We start from the raw sequence: 22418 nt of genomic DNA, 5'->3' as shown, positions 1-22418 counted from the left end.
CCCAAACGTTTTTAGCCTCCAACTCAGTGCAAAAATAACAGTGCAAGTGACAGCCTTCCCGAAGGAGATCGATGTGAGCTTGTGTACCAGAAAAAAATCACCTGCGTTTCCTGTGGTGCGGTTAAATTACCTGATGCAACTTACCTGCTGCCGCTGATGCTGATGACATGTTTTTAGATCAAGTTTAACTACAACTTAGATCTTTTGTATGCAAAATATGCATTTTTAAAAAAATTGTTTTTAACTTCTCTCTGGTTTATATTGTTCTGTCAAAAGGACAAGAAACAATGGCAAGGTGTTGTTAACCTCAGCTCTTAAATCATTGGCAAACAGAGAGATCTTTTCTTTTCAGCATAATGTGCCTATTGGTGTTGGACACTGTTGGCCGGCTATAGCTCAACCAAGGCCATTAGTACTTGTGTCTTTCAACGTTTTTTTCCGCTTTTGTAACAAGTCCTTACATTGTCATGATTTGCATTCCTTGATTCCTCTTTTTGTGTGGGAAATTTATTGATTCTGTTTTTTGTCTGTTTTCATGTTTGCAAACCTGCTCTCCTTGAATTGTCCATATTTAAGTTTTAAGATTAATTTTAAACGCCACACTGGGACCTCAATCGTTGTTACGCCCCGTTGTGAGTACTTTACCTGACTCGTTAGTCGTGAAGGTCACAGGGCTGCTGAACTCATTCCCGTGGCCCACTCTGGTGTAGCTGTAAACACTGATCTCATAGGAGCTATGAGGCCTGAAGCCGGACAGATACTCTGTCGTTGACGGACCCGAGGAATTCTACATTTGTACACACAAAAACACACACACACACACACATAAAAAAATGACACATCAGAGATTTAATCATCCGATCCTGATTGCTGGGGTGGACAGTGTCTTATCGTATCAACACATATGTGCACATGTAAGTATAACGTTGCTGCTGAGTGGTATGTGGGGTGTGAAATTAGAGCCAGCATTGGTTGGATAGTGTGTGTATAGGTTTGTGAGTGGCTTTTACTGCGGTGTGGCTTAAGGTGTGTGAAATTAATATTGGTGGCACCTGGTGTGTGACGGTGTGTGTGATGAGGTCTCGGATCCTGAAGCCGTAGTGCATCACCACACCGTTGGGCTCCAGAGGAGGCTCCCAGCTCAGCCACACAGAGACTGCTGTGTGGTTGCATATAGTCAGGTTACGGGGAGGGGACATGGGGCCTGAAACAAAAAGTGAGAAAAGACTAAGAAACACAGTAGATACAGTATATGCCCTTAAATTAAGATAAATATCATCACATTAGAATCCTAGAGAAAAAGTCTGAACCTGCGTCCGAACTAACCTCCTTCATCGGTGTGCAGCTGCAGCAGCAGGAAAGGCCCTGAGCCTTTACGCGTTGCTGCCGTAATGGTGAGGTTGTAGGCTGTGTATGGAAGAAGGTTGGCGAGGATGAACGAGGTATTGGGTGTATGTGTTGTGTTGGACCCCCCAGGGCCGAACAGAGTGAGGGCATACTCAGATATCTCCCCGTTGGCCTCCAGAGGGCGCTGCCAGACCACAGCGATGGCGGACGACGACAGGTTCCTGGTGGACACCAGCAGTGGAGCAGAACTAGGAACTAAAGAGACAATAAAATAAATAAACATATAGCCCATACTCCATAAGTCAATTTTTGTGTATATATAAACTCACCGTCGTCATCCGTTCTCAGGTACATTGTGCCGGTATGGTTATAGGCAGCGCCAGCACCAGTTGCCGGGGTAACAGTGAGCACATAAGGGAAATACTTTTTGAGTCTGGTGAACAGGAAGACGTTGTCAGTCGTGGTGTGCTTGATGGTCTTGTTGACAGCCGACGTCCCTTGGGTGGATACATTTGGGGGGACGCCGGCCTCCTGTAGCGTGAGCAGGTAGTAGGGACGGCCGTTCGGCTCCATGGGAGGGTCCCAGCTGACGATGATGGCCGTGGAGCTGAAGATTTGAGCCGTCAGGTTTTTAACTGAGTCGCTTGGTACTGAAAAAGGAGAACATTTGAATTATATTACTATTGCTACTAGTGCCAGTGGTGAGACTGGTTGAAAATTGTGAGCCATTTAATGCGAGTTAACAATACGATGAGCTAATGAATAAGGGCATCAGGAGAACCATACACACTTTGACACTGGAGGGAAAATGAAAAGTGCACCAGTCATCATCATCATCATCATCATCATCATTATTAAATGTCACAAGCACCGTCATAACAATTGGCATATCTTTGTCATGATCGACGAAATCAATCAACAGCACATCAAGTTGAACAGTGACAACACTGAGCACAGAAATGCAAAACAGCGAAGTAGAAAGACACAGAAAACATTAACCATTAATATCAACGGCTCATTCGAAGGCAAACAGAGAAGCAGAAAATACTCATCCTGTTCACCATCCCAGCCTTCGCCGAAAATAATGCATGGTACACAGAGTACAGAAAAAAAGGGGGGGAGGTGAAGGGGAAAGGGGAGATAAGACTCGAGAGATCCGTGAGATGAATGAGTGGATGTATAGGGGCCAGGTGTGCGTGGGGGTTTGAGCCCAGGGGAGTGAGCCCCTGCTGGGCTAGGCTGTGCGGGAGAGACAAGGTGCCCTGGAGGTCCGGTGTTTGGCTGAGAGCGGAGCAGCTAGAGCACAGGCAGAGATACAGAGTCAGTATGACCAGTCATCATTCAGAGGCCGAAAATACTTCACGAGCAAAAACAAAATCACGACATACAAATATGTAACTGTGTGTGACAAAATCGGAGGCAGCTGTCTGCACCATTTTTCCCAAAATCACATAAAGACAATTTCTTTGTCATTGAGGTTATCGAAGTATGACAAAAATATTACACATGCAAATTTTTATTTCTGTGGCAACAGAGCACACAGACGTTGTTTTTTTCTTTGTCATCACGTCCTAAACGGTTCTGCACTCTCGCTCTCTCTCTGGATCTCGTCCCCTCACTTCACTTTCGGCATGCTTGGTAAAAGGAAATACAAACTGGCTGTCTTCAAGGCGCAGTGTCACAGGCGGACGGAAATAGAACCAGTTTGCCAGAATGACATTTATCTCCTTTCACTGGCAGGCTGAAAGTTCAACCGCAGAGTTTTTATGTGATTTTTTTTGTTGAAGTTATAGTATTATGGGAAAAGTGTGCAGACTTACCCCAGAGTGAGACTCTGAATCAGTGTATACAACAATTATTTAGCTTCATGAGTTGTCTTTGATGTGTGTGTCTACTCATTTTAACTCATTTATTTTGGTGTATGAACACTTGTACATGTGTGTGTGTGTGTGTGTGTGTGTGTGTGTGTGTCTGAGTGTGTAGCTGACTGACCGTCCTCTGGTAAATACAGTGTTAGTGTCTCGCTCTGGACCCCTCCGTCCCCCTGCACCGTGCTGGAGGTCATCCACATGGTGTAATTAGTGCCGCCGGTCAGCCGAGTCAGAGTGTAGGAGAGGGGTGCATCAGGAGAGGCAGGGGCCGGTAAGACTGACATGGGAATAATCTGTGGAGAAAAAAAAGAAGACTTCCATACACTGAAATAAACATTGTCCATGGGACATTATATGTTCAGCATAGACAAATGAGCCAGTATTAAGTTTCTCAATAAATCATTGGTCCACAATGAACATCTGCATTTATTGTGTGTCTACACTCAGCAACGAATATAACAATTATTACATATGAATGTGTTAAAAATTTGCTGTGGCAGCAGCATTAGCATTCATTTGGAGTCGCCTCTGTGTCCACCTGACAAATGTGAGTTCAACAGATGCTGCGGCTGGAAACAAGGTTGATGAGAGCAGTGAGAGTGAAACAGGTGTGTTACAAGCAAAAATTAATAAAAATGATCATATATACCCCAAGTACCCCATCTAACTATAAGGCATGCACTCTCTGTCCTTCTGTATGTTGCTCGCATATCTCGAGAGCCGTTCTTCTAATCGGCTTCACACTTGGCATGTGTCTTGTTGAGGGCCCAAGAAAGATTTGGATAGTTCAACATCAAAAAACTTTGAATAAACAGATGAAGAGACCTCTGCTTTCTGTGCAGCAACGATATGCGACAATTCACTACAACCTTACAATCATGTATGGACTACAACCAAAATCTTTTTCGCTGCGAAATGCGCGACTCTACAGTATAATGACGGTGGTTATGTCAGATTGAGAAGGCACAGTGTCAAGTGTCAAGTTGTTTGAATGAACATTTTTCTCACCCGTTTTTCCATTCTACATGAATTATATGTGTCTCACCTGCTCAGTCACAGTGTTGTTGTCAGAGTAGTAAATCGTGTAATGGACAATGATTCCATTGGGTTCAGTGGGCGGCTTCCACAGCAAGGAGACAGACGAGGCGGTCACGTTTGTAACGGTCACATTCTGTGGGGGGTCAAATGGCTCTGAAAGCCAAACAGAGAGGATTTCGGTCAAAAAGTGTATATGGGCGAATGATAAAGTTAGCTGTCAAAAAAAAGATTTTATCCAGCACCTGCATCTGTGGTGGTAAAGCTGATGTAGATTATCACTCCTCCATCGCCCAGTCTGGTCCAGCTGGAGACAGACGCATTGTAGCGACTCTCTGAGTCCACATTAATAACCACTGACGTGTCTGTCACGTTCTGCCACAGCTCGCTCGTTTCATTCCTAACAGAGAAAACAAACCGTTGCCGTAGCACCATGCTCCATTTTCTATCTTTAAGACTCTTTTCTTTCTTCCATATGGTGTCAAAACAGGGGATTTTGAGAAAAAATTTACGAACTCACCAAACTTTGACAATGTAGTACAGTATGTCTGAATTGGCTTCAAGTGGTGGTTGCCATGACAACTCCACCTCATAGTCTGATAGCTTTCTGGCATGGAGAAACTGAGGAGGTGTGTCTGGAGCTGAGATGCAGGAGAATGACTTTCCAGTTAAGATTTTAAAAAAAAAACAGGAGTATGGGTTGAGTGACTATTTAGAAATATATTTGCAATGGGCAAATCAGATAGCCCCCTCCCCCAGTGCCAGGGGAGAAACAGAATATTGCCCTGAAAGGGAAACTGGTTAGTTTTGATGACCCTCTTTAGTTCTCAGTCCTGATGGGAGATACAAGCGTCATGTGGGATGAAATACCTGTGATGTAACCGCATTAGCATGAGCAGAAAACAGAGTGATGTAATGGAGGAGGAGAAGATGAGAGGAAAGTCGGATTCATGCAGATTTCCTCCGCACCTGTCAGCTAGTCGTGTAACCGTGCAGCCTGTTGGAACTGAAAAGAAACCCTGCCACCCCCCCCCCCCCCCCCCCCCCCCCCCCCCCCCTTCTCTCACCATCCTCCAGTGTGGTGATGTTGAGCGGCTCGCTGCTGTGGTTTCCTGGCCCGATGCGCGTGTGTGCCTGCACCATGACACGGTAGTGTGCATACTTCCGCAGATGCGTGACGTGCATGTAGTTGGCCGCGGAGGTGAGGTTCAGGTAGTGACTGGAATTCCAAAGCTCCAGACTGTAGTGGGTGATGAGCCCGTTAGGCAGCAGAGGCGGCTGCCAGGTCACATTCACCTCATTAGGGCTGACGGACTCATAGGTGAGGCCATACGGAGGACTGCCTGGGACTGCAGAGAGAACACGAAGAGGCAATTTTACTAAAATTGGAATAGCCGATTTTGCTGCTAAAGGTTTTTATGTGTGTATTCATGTGGGTGGGTGCATCCATCAACACACCGTCCTCTCCAGACAGGAGGTTTAGAACGTCTGACGTTTGGTTGCCATGGCCGTAACGCGTGTAAGCCCTCACAGACACGTTGTAGTATGAGAAAGGCTTCACGCCGACCAGAGTCATTCCGTTTGAGGAGGTGTTCGTCAAAGCGGAGTAGGATTCGTTCTGGTACAGAACCTCGTAATGTTGGATCAGCCCATTGGCTTTCTCTGGTGCAGACCAGGCCAGCGTGACAGTGGAGGGGCTGGTGGCTACCACCGTGAGGTTCACAGGGGGCGAGTCGGGCTCTGAGGGCGAGATGAAATCCCAGAGTGATCTTTCATTCAATAAAATGTGAAATGTGAACTACAATCTTATTAAACAAATAATAGAACCCATCAGTTTTGTATGCGATTATATTTTGTGTTCAGCACATACCGTCCTCTAAGGTGTACACAAAGATGTCATCCTCCTCAGAAAGAGAGCTCTCTCCCGCGGCAGTAGAAGCTGCCACACGTAGCGTGTAACCAGTATACTTGTCTAGATCTATACATTTAAAGAAAGGAAGAAGGATAATGAGCTACAGACCTGTGTCAGAATGATTTCAATGAAAGACAGATGAGAACTGCACCTGTTATCAAGATGCTGGTAGTGTTAGTGATCCACTTCAGGGCCTGGTTGCTGTGCAGTTTGAGGCCATAGACAGTGTAATGTGTGATCCGCCCATTGGGGTTGAGTGGCGGGACCCAGGTCACTTGTATGGAAGTGGAGCTGATGTTTTGATAAGACACTTCAAGCACTGAGCTCGGGACTAAAAAGACACAAGACATTAATAGGGAGACAGTTTATGTTTTTTTGTTTTGTTGAGTATTGCAAGTTGACATGTGACCACCCACCCTGCTCTCTGGTCTTCTCAGTGATATTTGTGGCAGGGCCCTCTCCCACAGTGGTGGAAGCGGTGACCCTGAATGTGTAGTCGGTGAAGGGATTCAGATCCGACACCAGGTAAGACAACTCCCCAGACGAAACATCCATCACTTCCTCTCTCACCGTGACACCTGCGGCACGCATGCAGACACAGATGGACACACATGACCACACGTGACAACACATGTTTTATCATCACTGGAACATATGAAAATATACCATCAAGGGGAATTTAAGAGAAGCAGTGTCTCAGGGTTAGTGCTCTCCCACCTGTTGCACCAGAAGCTGCGGCACTGCGTGTTGAAAAGTGTCCCATGATTGAGGCATCACGTGTGGACAAGCGGTGCTGGCCTGGGGTCAGGGAAGAGAGGGAGGACTCCGAGGTCATATCCCCAGCATGTGATTGCTTTGTAAGCCAAGGCGGAAGCGTAGCAGGTGGCACAGAGGTGAGAGGAAAGGCACTGGATTCCGAAGAGTGAACATTTGTTCTGTCAGGGTGTGAAGCAGAGGCGTCACTGGTGGTGCGGTTGTCAGTGACCATGGGGTCAGCGGTAGGCTGGACATTGGTGCTAGTGGCGTCATCAGGGCTACTAGGTGCAGAGTGCGTGAAGGTGGAAGCAGCGACACCGGTAGGCAGTGTGCGGTCAGAAACTGTGGCTGTGAAAGTCGGTGGAGATGTGATCAGACTGAGCTCAGCAGCTCTCTTACGCCGACCTGGGCTGTTATGGACTTCAGGGGCGAGTGTCCCTTCTTCGTTCAAATCGGTTGCATTCTGATGAAAAAAATACATATTTAATAATGTTCTGGATGGAGACAGTGTAAAGCAGAGATTTGTTGGCTCCTCGGCCCTAAAGGACATGTCTGCTTCAGTTGACACTGACAGTTGCTTGTATGTCACAATTTCTATGAAAATGTGCCATAATTACAATAATTGTAGGAAATGTCTTACAGAGGAGCATGAAGAGGAAATGGACACATCTGTTAAGTACAGTCTAATTCAATTCATGCATAACAACAGTGATGCAACAAATATAATACTCAGTGGCTGAGAAAGTACTTGGTAATTATTTGGTAATGGGAGGTTGCAATTGTGTTTTTTGATTTGCATTATGAAGTTAAAAAAATATTGATACCAGCAAAAATATAATAAGTTTATTGGTTTAAATCAATGCCTGTATGAATAAGCTTCATATGTTTTCTTGGAGGGCCACTGTAATGATTGCACTGATTTCTGCTTTTCAATCATTACAGTGGTTTGCACTGCCATGGTGAATGTGCTGCAGCAGCTGACATACCGCTTCCGCAGTGATGGTGATGTCCTGCAGCAGAGTGTCGTCTACCAGGACCTGCAGTCTGTACCGGGTGATCGGACCGTTAGGCTGCGCAGGGATTTTCCAACTCACACGGATTGAAACTGAATCCTCAGCTTCTGCCACCAGGTTCCGCACTGCACTGGGTGCTACTCACACAAACACACCAACAGAGGCAGAGGCAGTTACCCACTGATATCACACCTCGACACAGAGAAATGGTCACTCGACTGGGTGGTTTCATGAGCTCCTTCTGGTCTTGTCAAATAAACCAAACTAATCTAAATACTATGCATGTGTTGTGTTCAACTATACGGAAAAAGAGATGTGTTAGTGCGGTATAGTTTATGAGTGTTCTCACCTTCAGCGGGTGTAATTACATCTTCCTGCGCTGCTGGACCCACTTCCCCAGCTGCTTTGGCTCGGACGGCCACCGTGTACCTTGTGTAGGGCTTCAGACCAGCAAAAGCAAAGCGCATGTCCCCTGTGCTGTTCTCGTACATATATCCTGAAATCAACAGAAAATAGAAAGTGGTTGGATTTCTATAAATTTAGATTCTGTTTATGCGCATGTATGCAAATTTTGTTCCTCAATCGCAGTAATAACCTGTGGGTCCATAGAGGTACAGCATGTAGCTGAATTTTCCTGTGATAATGTTGGGAGAGCTCCAGGACACGGATATTGATCTTGATGTCATATTCAGTACAGCAAAGTTTTGTGGAGAGTCTTCTGGGGCTGCCATTAACAAACACACAGAAATAAGTTGTTTTTTTCGCCATATAATGCACAAATTACACAAAAACAACTGCCATATTAGCTTTTTTTTCCGCCCACACCTGACTCTGGCATGCGGACCATCGTTGATGCTATCTGTCCTTCTCCATCAGAGGTGAAGGCAGACACTTCGAAGAGATAGGCAGTGTAAGGTCGCAGCTGATCGACTCCCACTGATATGGGCACACTCCACGAGGTTGCAGGGGGCACGGCCGAGAGAGTGATAGGAGGAGACGATGCCGTTATCTCCAGTGGACTCGGAGTTGCACGAGACAGGATATCAGCTGCATCCTAGACACACAGCATCATACCGAAACAGAACATTTCAGAGTAACAGTAGGGTCAAGAAGCCAGATAGAAGTGACGCTATAATGCCCTACTGTACATTGCAGTGAGGCAGCGCTACGGTCATGATGTCCCCCGCGTTGACCTCCAGCATGCGGACCGTCTGCCCCGTGCGAGCGTGTTTTGCCTTGACAGCAAACTTTGTGATGAGGCCGTTGATGCGATGCGGCAGGAACCAGGTAACCATGACAAAGGTGTGGTTTTGAGCAAATGCTGTCAGGTTGGTGACCAGGCCAGGGGCTGCACGAGATGCACACACATCAATGTACACACACACATATGATCTTTATATATTTATATAAGTATAATACTCTTATTTCTGATTTTGAGACCATTATGCAACTGTGTGCGTGTTCATGGATACCCACGGGACTCAGCTGTCTTTATGTATAAAGATTTGCTCACTGCTCCGATTCCAGCTGGAGATATGGCTGCTACCTAAAGAGAGAGAGAGAGAGAGAGAGAGTTGGTAGTAATAATGGAATGAAATACAAAAGGAAATTTAAGACTTAAGCGGGCTGCCTGGAAGCTGATCTACTGTAACTGGACAATAATGTATGCCACCACCCCCAAAATCTTGTAGCATTTTTTTAATACTGGCGCACTTTGAAAAAAAACTGGAAACTGCGAAAATGTCACCCTATCAAGACAGAAGAAAACGGCTTCATTTTAAGCTTCACCCCTAAGTATTTCTTGCTGGAATTAGTTTTAAAAGTACAATATTTTATAATGCCACCAACTGAGGAATAAAAAGTGAGTATACAGATGAACAGTATAGGGAGCAAACACAACCACAGTGCACTACAGTGCAGTCTAATTCAGAACAGTAGGTACAATTTGTAACATAATGAAAAACAATATAATAACTCCAGAAAGCACAGCAGAAAAAAAATTAGCATAGAGTTTAATAGATGCTTCTCTGAATTGTGCAGCTCCCGCTTCACATATAGGTAATTGCTCTCCGAGGGCTACGGTAATGGATTAGATTGTACAAGTGTGATATTTTGTCCTTCCTCTGAAAATCACCAAAACTGAAGTTTGTAGGTTTAATAATTGAATCCATTGCTGCCGGTGGGATTCTGTTGAAACAAGCTGATTTTCATTAGTTTAGTGAAATACCCATCACCTTGGCAGGTTTTCTTTCTCAGTTCATTATGAATTAAAAACCCAATTACAGAAAAAAGAAAAAACTGATTTATATTAAGATGTGTAGCAGTGAATGTGTCAGTGTTTTTGAGAAAACCTACATTTGTTGGATATATATGTGGGGTGGAGAAGAGGTTGACATGTACTCAGCTCTCTGCAGGGTTTTAGTGGGACAGCTCACTCACAGGTGAGGTTTAGTAATGTGATACACGCGCGCGCGCACAAATACAGTATGTGCAGGTCACCATGTGTGCCAGCCTCTCAGAGTCCATTTTTATGAAGGTCATTGTGGGTTAATGAATTCTGAAAACTAATAAGCACGACCACATTCAAGCCCAGTGACAACAGGCAGTGGAAAGAGCCGTGGCTGATCTGTTTACCTGATTAATAATGCAATCAGGATCAATTACTGCTATTGAGCCAGATCAAGAGAATAGTCTGGTCCTGTGGGATCAGGGTGAGCAAGTCACATCCACATGACAATACAGGAGGATGATTTTCAGGAATGTGTTTGTTATGAGATACACAAAGATTGTTCTATCCCTTTAGGAAAGCTTGTTCTAATTACTTATTCTACTATGTCTATTTAAGAGTTTTAGCGATCCAAGATCCTTTTAAGTTTTTACCACTTGTTTTATGCCTCAGCGTGCTTAAATGATGTCTTAACCTTTCTGTTTTTTATTCTTTGTTCTATGTGAGCTGATCAAAGAAAGTTCCTATCAACTACAACGTGGGACCAGAGGAAGAGTAGCTGATGATGATGATAACGTGAGCCAATGGGGATCATAACAAAATCTATAAAAATAAATATTTTGGAATGGAATTTGAAAACTTGAAATCATGAATCACGTATATCCCACCTGAATGTGGTAAGTGGAACCTGAGGTGAAGTCAGTGAGTAGGGTCTCAGGTATGTCCAGGTTCTTGGTCACCTGTGTGAAGGTGAGATCAGGATAGGGACATACTTCCTTGTACCTACAAGGGAAAAAAAATAATATTTAAGCAAATTTTTTCCCAAATCACAATATATATTAGATTCACAGATTCAGGTGCAAAAGTACCAGTGGAGAAAATTAACTAAGAACATTTACTCAAGTACTGCACCCCTTACTGGCTCTGCTCTCCTTCATGAGGTTGCAAATATAGTTTTGTTTATGAAGGCTATGAAAAAAAGCGCATCATGAATGTTGAATTTTAGGAACACAACCGATGCAAATGGACCGTGAATCAAAACAATAAAAGAACTACCTGATGATATAGCCATCAATATTGTTGGCATCAGGTGGCATGATCCAGGAGAGCAGAATACCGTTAGAGCCCACGGCCTCTCCTTCTAGGCCAAAAGGTGGACCAGCAACTGCAGGAGGAGGAGGAGGTGAGGAGAGAAATAAAGGCACAAATGTGTATAAATATTCTCATAATAACAACTTCTGCATATGAGAACTCAACAGGACACAGTGGCAGTCACTTAAATAATTGTGTTTTTGTCAGTGGTGGGCTGATCCTTGTGTGTGTGTGTCTGTGTGTGTGTGTCTGTGTGTGTGTGCGCGCGCGTGATTCTGTGGGCCCTGGGTGAGTGTGTTTTAGGCCTGAACTCTGATGAATAAGGCCTCACACAGCAGTGGCATTTCACTGACATTCACTGCCAACCCATTCATCCTGCGGTTCAAAAGCTCGGGCTTAGGTTACCTAAAAGGAATTAAACATGGACGGTAGGACACACACACACACACACACACACACACACACACACACACACACACACACACACACACACACACACACACACACACACACACACACACACACACACACACACACACACACACACACACACACACACACACACACACACACACACACACACACAAGCACACTAGCACACTAGCACACACACACACACACACAAACTAGCACAGACACGACCACTGTACTTCTTTCTTGACTACAGTATTGTGTATTGTATTGAGGGACTGAATTAAACAGCAGGGGGCAGACGAGAGCCTTACACCAATTTGACACCCCAAAACATGAACCCAACTAAAAAAGAGTGTTTTGTGTACATCTCACCGCTCTCATTGGTAGTGATCATGCGGCTGACACCAGGGCTGATGTTGGAAGAGGAGGCTGCTGTGACCGTCGCTGTGAATTGTGTCCCTGGACTGACATTGACCACATCAGCCTGTGAAAACAGCAAAACACAGACACAGGTCACAAATACACACACACAAAATGCAGGCAACCCCGTTACCCTGTGGGTGGTTGTGAACGAATGGCAGCTTGTTGGTTTGCATCTTTATATCGTTATATGTCTTTATATGTTTGTTTATGTCTCTGGGACAGGTGAGCAGCGTTGTCTGTGCGTGACGTCTTTTAGCTTTTGTGTGTGTTGAAACCAGCGCTTGTAACTATGACACCAGCCTGTTGGGTGACGCTGTGTCACAGTTACATGTTACCGCCGAGAAATATGACCAAGCCAAGTTTTTGCATGCCTGCAACACAAGCTGTGGGTGCTTTACAATTGATTATTTGCAGGTTTACTTCCTGTCTATCCGAAACTATACATATATATATATATATACATATATATATATATATATATATATATACATATATATGTGTGTGTGTGTGTGTGTGTGTGTGTGTGTGTGTTTACACCTGTGTTCACCACAATGTCAGCCATGAAGTGTTGAATTCTTACCTGTGAGTGTACCTGTCCCAGGCCGAGTGTGAGCAGCAGGATGCGTGAGAGGAAGGCCATGCTGGTATTTAGCTTTAGTTTAGTCACAGCGGGTTAGAGGCCTCGCCAGCGGAGTTGCATGCAGTTAGCAGTGACCTACAGGCGAAGTCACCGAGCTGAACAGAGGTGACTCCGACTAGACGCCGGTCAGTGGCATGAGTGAAGGTCACAGGGTTAGTTGTCCAGGCATTGGATAAATGACCAATCTTGAGGTATTCCAAAATTTTAAGGGTGGTGAAGCCAGGATGGGTAGAAGGTCCATTCATTAGCACAAGGCTAACACTCTCCCTCTGGTCTCTCTCGCACTCCCTGGAGAGAGCTGCTTAAGCAAATGAATGATTCAGGGTTGAGCTCATGAGGCCGACTTAATAAATAATGAGATCTATTACTCAACTCTGTGTTCTGTGCTACGGACGTGTGTGTGTGTGTGTGTGTACGGTTACATTTTGGGGGGTATCTGACACCTGGCAGCCGAGAGCCAAAGAGCCAGTACAGGGTGGTACTTGGTTGAATGGGAGGAGAGATAATGCGTGCAATTTTGTGCAGGTAACTTGTACACTCAGCAATTAATGTGGATGGTTATAATGACCCTTTACTGCTCTTGACAACACTGCATTGATGGTATTTAGCTACACTCGTCCACTCCAAGTGTGTCCACTGAGTTTGAAAAATGTCCCTGTTAGTGCACCTAAGCAGTGCGCATATGTACCTGAACGTATCCATCATGTCCTCGGTGCACTGTGACTTTTCCCTGGTTAGGCAGCAGGCTCACTTGGTAATGATCCACGCACCCCACTGCCTGCTCCCAGCGCAGCGAGAAGGCACGTGCAGACACATTCACAACGCGCACCCTTCGAACACGGGCTGGCACTCATGAAGGACAGGAGAGGGAGAAACGGAGTCAGAGAGGCAGATAAAGTCTCCTCATTTGATGAAGAGTCAATCAGGCCAGGCGAAAAATAATGGGGGTGTTGACCGGCGCGGCACTTGGGTAACATCGTCTACCTGTGGTCACAGTGAGGAAGGCAGCACTCCCCGCCGTCACTCCCCTCACTCTCTCGGCGCTCACGTTGTAGCTGCAGCCGTCCACCAGCCCTGTAACCACGGCAACCTGCTCCTCCTTGGGTATGGCGAGCGTGCTCGTGACCGAGGCGTTGGCCACCGTGACTCTGTAGAAGTCAAAGTCTCCAATCGCACCGTCCCAGCTCACAGAGACGGAGGACGAGTACACGTTGCCTAGATGGAGTTTGCATAATCCCGCAGGGCCTGGAAAACGATGACTGCAATTTTACAACTGCAGTTTTCGTAATTTACTGTAGGCCACAATTCAATTATTTTCTCATATGCGTTATGAGGGCATTATGTTCTGACTGAAAAAAAGCACCAACAGTTTGTTTTATCGTTACAGATTAGTGTGGAAATAATGTGCATTTGTGTTTTTCTCTGTGTGTGTGTGTGTGTGTGTGTGTGTGTGTGTGTGTCGCTTACGTGTGCTGAACTCTCTGTGGACCACCTGACTTCTGTCTGAGCCCAACACACTCTGAATGTTTACACCGTAGTCTGACCCTGGGATCAAATCCCTGATCTCATAACTCTTGGCCAGGAGAAGCACCTCAATCCATAATGACTTGTCCGTGGACAGCAGGCCAAAAACAAGCTGAGGAGCAAAGAAAAAAAAGAAGGAATTTTCAGTCCTTTTTGGGGTTTTGAAAAATATCTATTTTTAATTACTGGTGGTGAAAACATTTTTTTGTTAAATGTAAATCAACCAATGTGTCTAATTTCTTTCCGTCGATGTGGGTTTTGTCTCGTGCATACAGATGATGTGCTTGGTCATTACTCCTGGCCATGGCTCTACGGAGGTCATACATCTTTAAAGAACTGGTAACTCAATCTGCAGTGTGCTCAACAGTTGCTGAGTAACCAAACAGGTGAGTGCGGAACCCGACGCAAGTGGCCTCCTTCATCATTGGAAAACATCACATTTTGAGTAATGTTTGTGTAAGACAAATGAAAAGATGCCCAGTAACAACCTTATACACACACCTGCCTTTCTATGGCGTAAGAGCCAGAAATACCTGTCTCTGCCCCTGGACAGATGCATTCGTCTACATGTCTTACCTTGTAACATTCCACCTGACCAGGCAGTGGTCTCCAGGTGACAAACACAGATGTCACTACATGCTCTGAAAGAGCCACCTCCTGTGGTACCTCTGGGACTGGAGACAAAATTCCCATCAATATGTGACATTATATTAGACAGGTCATGATTGTAGTTTATTCACCATACTTTTTGGGGCCAGCAGGGGTTTATACTGGCACCAACAGAGTACTAACATCAAAACATAATTTTATACTTTTATTCAAATGTGAATATGTTTGGTAAACATTTATGATTGACACAATCACACGATTTCCTTTTTGGCTGTGCTGTCTTTGTCGTGAGAGAATATACAGATACAATAATAACAAATAATTTCCTGTCTCAAGTGTTTACCTGCACTTTTCCTGGATGCATTTGTTTCATAATGCGTAATACATTCTTAATATAACGTGATGATATTTGAAGCTGTATTTGCCTTTTTCTGCTCTGCTCTGCTATTTCCTGCTGCATTAATTCTATAATCCAAAATCAGCTGTCTCCCAAACCCATGCAAATGTGGGCACATACACAACCAAAACGTGGTGCTGCACTTGGTGCGTGATAAACTTACTAGTATGGAGGATCATAGTAGCAGGTTTACTCTTCCTTTCCCTGCTGGTGCAAATCACATCAATTGTGTATTGGCTTCCAGGAGCAAGGCCTTTAAAACTGTATGATCTGTGAACACGCAGAGCTCTGGCAGTCAGTTGCTGTTTTTCAAACACAGAGTTTCAGTGCTGTAACCAGACGTTGTCATAAAACAAAGTTTGGATCCGCTGAAAGTAATTCCAGTCCCATAAAACTGCAATGCTTTGTGCGCTGACTGACAAGCGTGAGACGGACCTGGGCGCCTGATGAGAAACGAGCCGCTCTTCACTGGATGTTCTGTTTTTGATTGACAGGACGAGTGCGCTCATCACTCCCCCGACCGTACTCCAACTAATGCATATGGATGATGTGGTTTTATTGATGAGAGACACCTCCACGGCGCTGGGAGCTGGCACATACAGAAAACAACACTCATGTATAAGAAGCCTGAGCAGTGTGTGCACGTGCGTGTGTGTGCGTGTGTGTGTGTGTGTGTGTGTGCGTGCACGTTTACCTGCAGTGATGTTTATGGTGACGGCGGAACTGTCAGTGAAGGACTCCTTCTCTGTTCGTACTGCAAAGTGGTAGAGTCGGCCTGGAGTTAGGTTAGAGAACACTGCACTCTGGCTGAACACCTTCTGCACCTGTAGCACACAAATTATACAGGTGAATAAAATGATCAAGAGGCTTATTAAAACATCTTACAGTTACAGCATTATGTAGAGGAGAAGAGGCGAAGTAACACTCATGCAAACATTGATTGTTGATACATGCTAAAAAAGCGGCCACAGGGAGAAGCCCCTAAAGCGACTGCTCATTAGTGCCTGATTCATTCATCAGGTATTGTAGTGGGTGAGAAAAACTTTAACAGGTACTCTGGGAAATCAGATACAAACCCAGAAATGACAGGTGAAAACACCTTATTTTAAGAGGGTTGTTTGTTTTGTTTACCATGCGTGAATGGTCACAGTTCAGGCAGATGACCTCATAGCTGTGAGCGCGTCCTTGTGCGGGATCCCAAAGCAGCTCTATGGAGGAATCTGTCACCACGCCCTCCCTCACTCTGCTGGGAGGGACCAGACCTAAAATCATAAACCATATCCCACAACCCGTGCTGTAATTAATCCTCTATCACACTGAGAATACTAATTATCTATGGTTGGGGATATTTTTAAAAACCTGGTGTTGCCTAATTAATCACAAAAGTACAGTAATCATAAGATCAATTTGTGTTTTACAAACATCACACTCGTTAAACATTTAACATTAGAATGAATTATGATAGAACAAGAGTTTAAAAGAAAACCACATAAAAGTCTTTGTAATTTGTGTTTTAAATTCCTGACAAATCTAAACGTTCCCAAGAGCAAAGTGACCTTGAATTGTGACAATTTGAACACCAAAAGTGAATCAGTTCATCTTGGAGTCTAAATTAACCTTTGTACCAAACTTTAAGAAATTCCCTCAGGGCATTCCTGAGAGACAGTTGGACGTACGCTCAACCAGACTATAAACTGAGATAACTCACTTGTTCTGATGGGCCGGGTGTAGTAAGGTGGTCCCGTCTGCTCCCGGCTGGTGCTGTGCACCCTGAGCTGGTACTGCGATCCTGGACTGAGGTTCCGGAGAGTTACGGTATGAGCGCCAGCAGGGAGCGAGTACCAGTCGCATGAATACCCACATGATCCCTCACACACAGTGTCACAAACTCCTGGACATACACACACTTTCACCCCATCGATCAGACCCAGCTCTGGATGCTGAATGAACAGCTGTGCAGAGTTCGCATGGACCGACAGAGGCACTGCTACCGGAACAGGTAACGGATCTGCACATGAAGAGGGTGAAAGATAGTTTCAAAACGACTAGTGTGCTTAAAACAGATATTTAAAACAGAAGGCAGAATTCTTGTTTCTCTCACCTGTGGTGTGCATGATGCTGGTCCTCTGGCTCCTGTCCTTCTCCTTCAGGGCAGCCACTTCTACTTCATAGGTCTGACCTGGAGTAAATGTGCCCAGGTCAACACACGTGGACTGATTTGTCCCGAGTGCACCAGGACTGGATTGGTTCATCCACAGCGAAGAGGCACTGGAGTTACTGTGTGGCTGGGCTGTGATATGATAACCATCTGGAGGGTCATCAGGTGGAATGGTCCAGCAGACTGTCAGATTGCCCCTCGCACTCAACACCAGCAGACCACTGGGGGGCCTCACCGCTGAGAGGCACAACAGCAGCATGTCAGCTAGCATGCAAAGAGCAAGTTATAATTATGTTTGCATGAACTCATACTGTAAATATTAAAAACATCTGCAACTTATATTCTTTGGTTGGCAGGATAGATCAGCAAACTTCTGTTTATGCAGACTGTATTCATAAGAGATGCAAGGACAAAAAATCCTTGTAATAACAGAAAGACTCATAACTGTGGCCAGTAACTGATCACAAACATATATCTGGAAAATTTGCAGCAAGGATCATGCAAATATAAATGGAAAATCAAATGAGTGAATTCGATCACATAAGGACATGTTTATTAAGTCTACTAAAAACATTCACTGGACTTTTGGCATGAGTTTAGCTGGTTTCCCCAAATACCTTTTAACGCCTGAAACCTCCAGGGCCTATCAGACTTTTACCACATTGGTTCTTGGGACAGTGAAGGTTCTTTGTAAATTCACAACAAGACAAGTCAGATTTGAATGCTAAAACTCGAGGCTTCAAAGCAGCAGTTCACAAACCGACGGGTGACAACGTCCTGAGCCACAAATGTTGCTCCCGACATTTTCTGAACTTGTCCTGCCAGCCCCCTGGTGAAGTTTCCAGAAAATGTCCGATTGAGCCCTTGTGAGAATACAGCAGGAAATCTCTGGAAGAATTAAAGCGAGCGAGTGGGTGCGTCGATGACTGTAAACAGGCACACTGCTTTCCGCAGTGGAATTATCGCCATGTCTTGCCTCCTGCTCCACTCAAACAACACGGAATTTTCCTGCAGTTGTGAACACATCTCCTGTTGCAGTCGTCATACTGTATGTGAAAGGCAAACTCAGGAAAAATTCCGGACCCAATTCTCCAGACATTTTCCAGAGTTCACGTATGAATACTGGTGTTACATGTGTACATTGTGACGAGTCAAAATGTCTGCTGTGACGAAGGCCTGTTACGTGCTTACCAGTCTGTACAGTCACCGGCACCTGTCCACAGCTCTCTATCCCATGCTGGGTGACGGTGTAGACGTCAACCATGTATTTCCTGTGGGACGCCAGCCCTCCAATCACAGCCGTATACGACTGTGACCCACCAGTCTCAGACATCCAGGATATGTCGGCCATTCCAACTATCCTCTGTTGTCTTGAAGACATGTCCACGTAGCGGACCACAAATGTCCACCCAGCCACACACTGCACATCTGGCAGCATCCAGTGAACTCTAATCTGACTGACTGTGGTGGAGCCAACGGTGAGGTTCTGAGGGGGAAGCGGTCCTGTAAGAAAAGAAAAAAAACATATATAGAAGAGTCTGCCTTTTTTGTTTTGCTCATTTTGTGTGTAACAGATCAGCAAACTCACTAGTGTATGCAGTCTGCGTCTGTCCCAAGCTCCAGGTGGAGCCTGCAGGGTGAGAAGCTCGAAGGGTAAAAGAGTAGACGCTCCCTGGAGACAAACCTGCCACGGTTACCCCTCTGGAAGAGAGGGTGATGGGGACTTTGACAATTTTTTCAACACTGCTCGGGCTCTGCGTGCCCTTTTTCTCCTCTGATGTCCTGCTTCGACTGTCTTCACTCTGCCCCAACACTCCATTTGTCTCCTTTTGGTACTGGAGGAATATCTCAAAAGATGAATGATCCAGTGAGCTCAGGGGGGAAAAGTCACTCCAACGAAGCTCCACCTGTTGCTCTGTCACTTGAACCAAGTCAAAGGAGAATATTGCAGGGACCTGAGGGGCTGTGAAAGGGGGGGGGGGGGGGGGGGGGAGTCACAGAAAATTGAGGGAGAAAACATGGAAGGAAACAAATGCAAAGTGCAAGTCCATTCATAAGCAATTGCTCCACGTCAAAAGTCGAGGGCATTGATCATTTTAACAAGTGATATTTCAAGTACAACAACTCAGATTTGTGAGATGAAATAAAGTGATTAATTTGTAAAGATGTGAAGCACAAGTTGTTTACTGTGGTATTGACAGATGAAGGGTAAGCTGATGTCACAGAAGAAAGGAGTGAGGAAGTATCCAGGTCCTGTGGCATTCCTCTGGAGGGCAAAACAATCTGTCTGATTGGTCGGCAGTAATGTCATCATAATGTCCGTCAGGTTATAGGATGAGCCATCCGACCAGAGAGGTTGACCCTCCTCCTGATAGGTGATGCACAAGACAAATTATATACTGTTTTATATTATTTATTTACATTATATACTCTATACGCAGCCATCACTGGCTGTGTATTACTGCAGTCAAGAAACAGTTTCAGTGCACAAAGGTATCATAATCATAATCCCCTACATTGCAATTTCCTTTGTATAGCTTCCTTTACATAAAATATGAGAATACTAATTATTTTACTACATACACACTTCCTGCAGGAGTATTCTTTAGTGATGATCGTATCCTGCAGGAATTGTAAAAAAAAAAACAAAAACATGTTTTGCAGGAAAGTCTAATTCTACTGCAGATTATTTTTTAAGTCTATCGCCCCGCTGTTCACTTTCCATCCAGTCCTCCAAATCCTGCAGGATCAAAATCTGCATGATGTCTTGCATGATAGAAAAAAGAGTAAATTTCAACGGGGTGTAAAAAGTAATGTTAGAAATATGTATAGGAGAGATTTTTTTGGACAAATGTGTCAAATTACCGAATGCTTATTTATACATGACAATTCTCAAATTATTTTAAATGAAAAGAAAAAAAGAGCCTGTTCGCCCCAGTACCTCTCCTTGAATCACTTAATGAAGCTATACCTGCTGGTCACTGAGTCCAGTCCACAGTAGCAGCAGGCTGTTGTGGCTCAGCAGGTGAGAAGACACAAAAAGCAAATCATCTGGGGTCTTGAGGTCAGCCAGGTGACTTCCGGCTGCCAGACGTTTGCAGCTGCGCTGGGCTTCTCTCCAAGTCAAAGCTCTTCTTCTCACAGAGTAGCAGCTTCTCCCACTGGCCAGCCAACCAGGGGGGCACTGAGCTGGAAACAGAAAAAGATTAGATCACAGAGTCCAGACGTCCTGCAGGTGTGTTTTAAGATTGATGGTCAAGATTGTGGTCTTGAGGTTGCACCTGTTTCCATGGCGATGCTGAGTTTCTGCTTCAAAATCACATCAAGGTGTTTGAGAAATGTAGTCACCACAACTTTGACCTTGAAGCGTGTGCCAGGCTGGAGACCCACCAACGTGTAGCGGGACCTTCCTGCCTCCGAGGGCTCAATGTTGAAGGCGTGTGTGACAGATTGTGTGTGAGTGTCATATAGACTCAGGTTGGATAGGCTCTGCTGTCGGTGAAGTTTCCATGTCAGGAGAGCAGACGTCGCCGTGCTGCATAAACGAAAGGACGACAGGGAGACTGGAACTGGACACAAATAGAGGAGGGAAGGGGTAGAGAGAAGAAGACAGATATTTAATCATCAACATCATCACAAACTTAAAAAAAAACAATGCAGTTAGTTTATTTTCCTCATCCGGGTTATGGTTTTCAGTGCAAGTCAAGTTCACAGACTCACTTAGGTGAAAGGTCTTTGCCTCAAGTGTGGAATCATTCCTGCTGGATCTCAGCGTGATGTTGTATCCCCTCTGATCCTCAACCAATTGCAGCGACATCTTGCATTCAGGAGAGCATGCCGAGGGATCAATGGGCTCCGCATACACCTGCAGGGGCGTAAGAAGAATGGATCTATATCCTTGAAGTAATCTCAAGCCATATGAAAAGACAAATGAATCTAAACCCGCAAATCTCTGCCATGGTCCACCTTTGCTCGTGTTCTTACCAGATGGTTACTTGCGGTCCTGCAGGTGACTGTGTAGCCGCCTTGACCTGAAGGGAAGGAGTCGAACAAAACTTCAACCTCTACAGGATTAAAGTGCCGTTCACAGGTCAGCGAAGCCACCTGATGAATAAAGAGGTAAGAGTGTTTTCTCAATGTCATTATTTGTGTGCCGTGTACATTAAATGGTATTACAGTGCAAGACAATCAAGCATTAAAAGACACGATGAAACCGATCCTCAGAGAAATGAATTTGGCCTCATTTTCTTACCTGACAGAAACTTGCAAATAGCCACAGGCGCTCTGTTCCACCCATTGGAAATGTCACTCCATCTCGATCAAGCGCACATTTTCTTCAGTCACTGGTCCACCTGGATACCTGCAGTCACAGATTCCTTCGACGACACACAACGAACTCTCCGTGCGCGTTCAGCCATCGCCACAGACGTGTGTGTGTGTGTGTGTGTGTAAACCGGAGACAGCCGTGCGTAAAAACATCAGCTGCGGAAAGTCCCAAACTATTCAGGGTCGCTGACGTGCTGCACAGCGTCAAAACACGAAGTTGCCACCAGAGTGTGACTTTTTCAATGTCTTGCGCATCCTTTTAAGGATTTGTAAGTAAGTAACGCCCATCGAGATGTCTGCGCCTTTTCTTTTTTTTTTTCTTTTCACGACAGTTTTACGCAGAGCCTGGACTTTGAATTTAGCGCGCATTCAAAGTCTGAGTTCAATGGCTGTTTCCCCCCGAGAAGCAAACTCTTTTGAGGGACACAGTCTTTCCTGTGTGAATGGGAGGGGAG

At 45.1% G+C, this 22418-nt stretch overlaps 1 protein-coding gene across 7 annotated transcripts in view; it reads right to left on the bottom strand.

Moving 5' to 3' along the window:
• Nucleotides 1-22325, bottom strand: part of ptprq (protein tyrosine phosphatase receptor type Q) — a 35461-nt gene extending 13136 nt beyond the window's left edge. The window contains exons 1-42 of one of the 7 annotated variants that reach the window (XM_035641705.2): nucleotides 21890-22325; nucleotides 21622-21741; nucleotides 21358-21502; nucleotides 20919-21206; nucleotides 20609-20826; nucleotides 19825-20005; nucleotides 19226-19600; nucleotides 18829-19140; nucleotides 17581-17874; nucleotides 17188-17487; nucleotides 16611-16741; nucleotides 16174-16303; nucleotides 15915-16068; nucleotides 15643-15749; nucleotides 15050-15147; nucleotides 14417-14585; nucleotides 13934-14194; nucleotides 13638-13798; nucleotides 12259-12370; nucleotides 11437-11545; nucleotides 11049-11163; nucleotides 9411-9480; nucleotides 9083-9282; nucleotides 8760-8988; nucleotides 8530-8658; nucleotides 8284-8430; nucleotides 7908-8071; nucleotides 7327-7384; nucleotides 6883-6963; nucleotides 6582-6743; nucleotides 6317-6496; nucleotides 6124-6231; nucleotides 5712-5993; nucleotides 5321-5602; nucleotides 4774-4894; nucleotides 4499-4653; nucleotides 4264-4409; nucleotides 3340-3511; nucleotides 1677-1997; nucleotides 1327-1602; nucleotides 1053-1204; nucleotides 646-787 (exon numbers count right to left, since the gene is read on the bottom strand). In XM_035641705.2, coding sequence (XP_035497598.2) covers nucleotides 646-787; nucleotides 1053-1204; nucleotides 1327-1602; nucleotides 1677-1997; nucleotides 3340-3511; nucleotides 4264-4409; nucleotides 4499-4653; nucleotides 4774-4894; nucleotides 5321-5602; nucleotides 5712-5993; nucleotides 6124-6231; nucleotides 6317-6496; nucleotides 6582-6743; nucleotides 6883-6963; nucleotides 7327-7384; nucleotides 7908-8071; nucleotides 8284-8430; nucleotides 8530-8658; nucleotides 8760-8988; nucleotides 9083-9282; nucleotides 9411-9480; nucleotides 11049-11163; nucleotides 11437-11545; nucleotides 12259-12370; nucleotides 13638-13798; nucleotides 13934-14194; nucleotides 14417-14585; nucleotides 15050-15147; nucleotides 15643-15749; nucleotides 15915-16068; nucleotides 16174-16303; nucleotides 16611-16741; nucleotides 17188-17487; nucleotides 17581-17874; nucleotides 18829-19140; nucleotides 19226-19600; nucleotides 19825-20005; nucleotides 20609-20826; nucleotides 20919-21206; nucleotides 21358-21502; nucleotides 21622-21741; nucleotides 21890-21934 — 7402 coding nt within the window. In that variant the 5' untranslated portion in view covers nucleotides 21935-22325. The remainder of the gene's footprint in view (nucleotides 1-645; nucleotides 788-1052; nucleotides 1205-1326; nucleotides 1603-1676; nucleotides 1998-3339; nucleotides 3512-4263; nucleotides 4410-4498; nucleotides 4654-4773; nucleotides 4895-5320; nucleotides 5603-5711; nucleotides 5994-6123; nucleotides 6232-6316; nucleotides 6497-6581; nucleotides 6744-6882; nucleotides 6964-7326; nucleotides 7385-7907; nucleotides 8072-8283; nucleotides 8431-8529; nucleotides 8659-8759; nucleotides 8989-9082; nucleotides 9283-9410; nucleotides 9481-11048; nucleotides 11164-11436; nucleotides 11546-12258; nucleotides 12371-13637; nucleotides 13799-13933; nucleotides 14195-14416; nucleotides 14586-15049; nucleotides 15148-15642; nucleotides 15750-15914; nucleotides 16069-16173; nucleotides 16304-16610; nucleotides 16742-17187; nucleotides 17488-17580; nucleotides 17875-18828; nucleotides 19141-19225; nucleotides 19601-19824; nucleotides 20006-20608; nucleotides 20827-20918; nucleotides 21207-21357; nucleotides 21503-21621; nucleotides 21742-21889) is intronic. The other 6 variants (XM_035641699.2, XM_035641700.2, XM_035641701.2 and 3 more) reach the window with 6 other exon arrangements.
• Nucleotides 22326-22418: the final 93 nt, after the last annotated feature.

The sequence above is a fragment of the Scophthalmus maximus genome, chromosome 7, assembly GCF_022379125.1.
Source record: "Scophthalmus maximus strain ysfricsl-2021 chromosome 7, ASM2237912v1, whole genome shotgun sequence".
Lineage (NCBI taxonomy): Eukaryota > Metazoa > Chordata > Actinopteri > Pleuronectiformes > Scophthalmidae > Scophthalmus > Scophthalmus maximus.
Note: the sequence above shows the minus strand (reverse complement) of the source record. Positions and strands in the feature narration are given on the sequence as shown.